The sequence below is a fragment of the Octopus bimaculoides genome, chromosome 7, assembly GCF_001194135.2.
Source record: "Octopus bimaculoides isolate UCB-OBI-ISO-001 chromosome 7, ASM119413v2, whole genome shotgun sequence".
Taxonomy (NCBI): Eukaryota; Metazoa; Mollusca; class Cephalopoda; order Octopoda; family Octopodidae; genus Octopus; species Octopus bimaculoides.
The window spans coordinates 89,880,101-89,884,612 of record NC_068987.1 but is presented as its reverse complement, the minus strand read 5'-3'; the positions used below and the strand labels follow the sequence as shown (position 1 = coordinate 89,884,612).

The following is a 4,512-nucleotide window of genomic DNA, read 5'->3' as shown; positions in this document are numbered from 1 at the left end:
AAAATTGTCTAAACATGCAACAGTTCACAAAAACAATTTTCAACAACAGTTTACAATAATTAAGTTTCAATAATAAAGAAATGACAACTCACAGAGAGCAACAAAACACGACCAAAGTTTTCAAGCGGAAGTAAGCTTCTTCCCACACAACCACGACTGCGCGTGTTTGTTTGGTTTTTTTTTTTTTCTTTTTCTTTTTTTCTTTTTCTTTCCTTTTTATTTGGGGTTTGGAGGTGGGGGTTATACGAGGGAAGTGAGAGCGCATGGGTGGTTAGAGTTTGGCACTGACAATCGTAAGGTCATAGTTTCGATTCCTAGACTGGGACGTGCATTGTGTTCTTGAGTAAAATACTTCATTTCACGTTGTTCCAATCCACTGAACGGACCAGTATTTCATTCAGGGGTAATGTTGAGATCTCGTTTATTTATACGTCATGGAAACTGGATAGTCACCCCTATGAATTCTGGGACATGAAACAGTACTTACTTATATGAGAGAAATTTCAAGCAGGTCCAGCGACAATAAATCCACTCCTTTTGGACTCATTTTTGTTTTTCACTATTCCCCAGAATACCGAGGAATAAAATTGTATAAGTAAGCTCTAGGCACAAGGCCCGAATTTTTTTTTTGGGGGGGGGGGGTCGATTAGATCGACCCAAATACGCAATTAGTGCTTAATTTATCGACCCCGAAAGGATGAAAGGCAAAGTCGACTTCGGCGGAATTTAAACTCAGAGCATGGAGACAGACAAAATACTGCCAAGCATTTCGCCTAGCGTGCTAATGTTTCTGCCAGCTCGCCATCTTGGTGTTAAAAAATATTCTTTTCTGCTCTAGGCACAAGGCCCGAAATTTTGAGGGAGGGGGACCAGTCGATTAGATCGACTCCAGTACGCAACTGGTACTTAATTTATCGACCCGAAAGGATGAAAGGCAAAGTCAACCTCGGCGGAATTTGAACTCAGAACGTAAAGACAGACGAAATACTGCGCAGCATTTCTCCCGGCATGCTAACGTTTCTGCCAGTTCGCCGCCCTTTTGCTTATATAAGTAATATCATTTTCACCGTATGCAGGTAAAGTACTTTTTACTCGCGCAACGTGCATTAATGTCACTAAGTGGTTTTCACTTGATTACAAGCTAGGTTTATAATAAAAGTAAATAAAATTGATTTTGCTTATTTTGGTGATATTAACATAATATATGCCTTACTTTTAAATAATCCATAGAGATCTTTAATTAATAAGTTATCTTATGTCTAAGTATATAACAAAAGCCTAGCTATCAATCAATAGATCTTAACATATCAATATTAATGTATTCAATATTGTAATTATTGATCAGCAATGAATCCAGAGACAGTATTTATGTTAATTATCTTATAGATTTTTAATATCGATTCAAGAACACGTATCAATGGATTTATGATAAAAGCCTCATTAACTTGATGTTACAAATAGGGATTCATTGAATTAGTCTCTTAGTATAATTATTTTCAGAAGCCTTCGTTTATTTTTGACTCACCCGGTTAGAAGTAATACTGTAATCTATCCGTCTATGTATCTTTATTTATCTATCTTTAATTACGGACTTTCAGCGGATAAATTACCAATTCACTGTATTTCTACTTCTAAATTGATGCAGAACAAAAATCTCAAGGAGCTGCGTTTATAAAGTACAAAAGGTTTCTTCCTGCTCTAAAACACACCAACACACACGCACGTATGCACGCATATACACAGACATATACATAGTTCATGAATACATTCATGCATACACACACGTGCATATAGTTGCATGAATACATACATGCTTATATAAACTCACACACACACATACGTTTTTGCAAAAACTTGATACAGTCGCAATATTTCTTGAAATAAAAGTTATTAATTGTATAATAAAAGACTCAAAAAACAAAATGACACGAAATCTCTGAAAAGAAGTTTTTGTATTGTGTCTAAATATTCGCTGTTTGATTTTCAAACACGCGGTTTATCTTCTAATATATGTTTATGAAACACCAAACAACGAAAGCAGCTAGTGTCCAGAAATTTGAACATAGATCTAGATTTTATTGTTCAAGCTAATATGGTGGTGTATAAATGATGCTCTGTTATTTTGTCCGAAGAGAATAGCAAAGAATTTGATACTGTGCCTGCAAGTTAACACTTGCTCTGTATTTCTTCGTATAGTGATTTTTTGGCGCGATATTTCTAAAACAAACTGCCATTTTGAATTATTAGATGAAATAGGTCTTACCTTTTTAAACCATGCACTATTAGTAGAATAACCCGAATCTATATTCTTGTTAATGTGCATTTATTTGTTGCTGAAGCTACCCAGGTCTGAAACACAGCAACTAAAAATCTTTCCTGTGACAACAAAATTACATTTAAGGCTTCAGAACAGGAAACCTATGCGATGGCGTTGTCTGGTAGCGGAGATATTAGATATAAGACACTTGTAACGCTACAGTTAAATAAGCAATGTGTGTGTGTGTGTGTGTGTGTGTGTGTGTGTGTGTGTGTGTGTGTGCGCGCGTGTGTGTGTATGTATATGCTCTATTTTTACATTTTGAGTCCTTTTTCATCGGGTTTTTCTTTTTCAACCTTTCCTCAACAGTGTGTTGACAACAATGAACCAAAACATAATTATTCGCTGAATAACTTTAATCACTAATTTCTGTTTCAGGGACATGTAATGGTACTGCAACTACCAACGAGTGTGGTTACTGCGTGGGCGGTGAGACTAATAAAACACAAAAATACGGTCTTGATTGCAACAATGTTTGTAATGGTACAGCATATAATGACAGTTGCAACTATTGTGTCAACGGAGTAAAGAAAACTAAAAGCGACTTTGAAGATTGCACAGGAACCTGCCACGCACCAGGTATTTCTATCGATCTATCTATCTAGCTAGCTACTTACCGACCTTCTAACCTACCTACAGATCTATATATCTAGCTGTTTGTCTAAGTATCGATATTTATCTATCTTTATCTATCAGTCTATGAACGTGCGTATGTGTGTATTCGTCAAGTCGTCTGTGAGCGTTACTGCTAACATATAATCCAGTTCAAGCTGCTGCTTGGTCGGGTCGGCGTCGACTAAACTGGCAACCCCACTAAGCTTGGTTAGTAAGGAGGGTGGTTGGGAACCCTGCAAGATAAAAACTGTCGCAGGACGGATGAACTCATTAAAGTCAACCCCTATCCAATACTGTGTACACAATCTTGGTCTGCTATTTCTCACGGACTACAGTTATTCTTGTAGCAATTATCGATAAACTGGTGAATTTGGTGCAGAAAATACAGCGGCTGTGCAGAGGGTTGACATGTTTTCAACAGTGGTTAGGCACAACAGGTTCAGTCGGCAGAACAGCATGAGAATCAAAACGTAGGCTTGGTGTAATACATCACTGGGGGTGAGTGACCCCTAGTACTTGTTAGGACATCGCTTTAGAAGAAAAACACTGATGTGAAACCTGCGATTCGAAGGCAGTCAATGTTGAGTAGTTCTTCTTTTTGAAGTATCTGTCGTCGTTTTTCAAGGAGTGGAAATGGTTGTGCGCAAAGCCGCTCACTTAAAAAGCATCATGCACAAGCATCGTCTTCCTATATTTGAGAACGAATAAGCAGCGGTCATCGCACACACCCACATGCATATATATATATATATATATATATGTGTGTGTGTGTGTGTGTGTGTGTGTGTGTGTGTGTGTGTGCATGTATGTATGTATGCATGTATATTCATATACATACATATTTAGGTATGTACAAGCAATTGTACGTACGTCCATATGTATGCATGTATCTATCTATCTATCTATCTATCTATCTATCTATCTATCTATCTATCTATGTGTGTGTCTTGTATCTCTAATAATAACAGACGGGCTAGTTCTATTTCACTTCCGTTATCATTATTATTTGTCTATTAGTTAAACATTTAACCAATCGATTGTTAGATTAATCGTTTGGTAAATCAATTAATCAACTTCGACTACCAAGTTACTATATTTCATTACTTCAACAAAATCGCCTTTAAGAAGCGATGACAATTTTAACTTTGTTTAGGAGGATAACAGAAATGGGGGATTTTCTTTTTGTCACATATGCATATCGCTGCGTAATCATTATAATAATTAAATTTCCTAATATATGTGTAGTGAAACTACCTCCCGCCATTAGATACAAACTACTATCGCCATTACATACAATCTTCTCATTTAAATATAAATAAATGCGAGCGTAGTAGAGAACCCATTCCTTGTCCATCACGTGACTGATCATTATTCGAATCGGCAACTTCTTCGAACCGTTCCCGCCAGAACGCGAACTGACCAATCACGGCCCCTAGTAAGGTCACGTGATAGAGTATATTTCTACCATCTGGTGAGCCAATAGTTTGTTATAAATAGCTTTAACTCGGCAGCCAAATTGGTCTCGGTCCAGTTTCTCTTTGAGAACTGTTCCGTGTACCACACGACAGCAGCAGCAGCCA

The 4,512-nt window shown here is 37.2% G+C and overlaps 1 protein-coding gene across 1 annotated transcript in view; it reads left to right on the top strand.

Moving 5' to 3' along the window:
* Positions 1 to 4,512, top strand: part of LOC106872791 (uncharacterized) — a 30,403-nt gene that overhangs the window by 4,009 nt on the left and 21,882 nt on the right. The window contains exon 2 of the mRNA XM_052969458.1: positions 2,696 to 2,896. Coding sequence (XP_052825418.1) covers positions 2,696 to 2,896 — 201 coding nt within the window. The remainder of the gene's footprint in view (positions 1 to 2,695; positions 2,897 to 4,512) is intronic.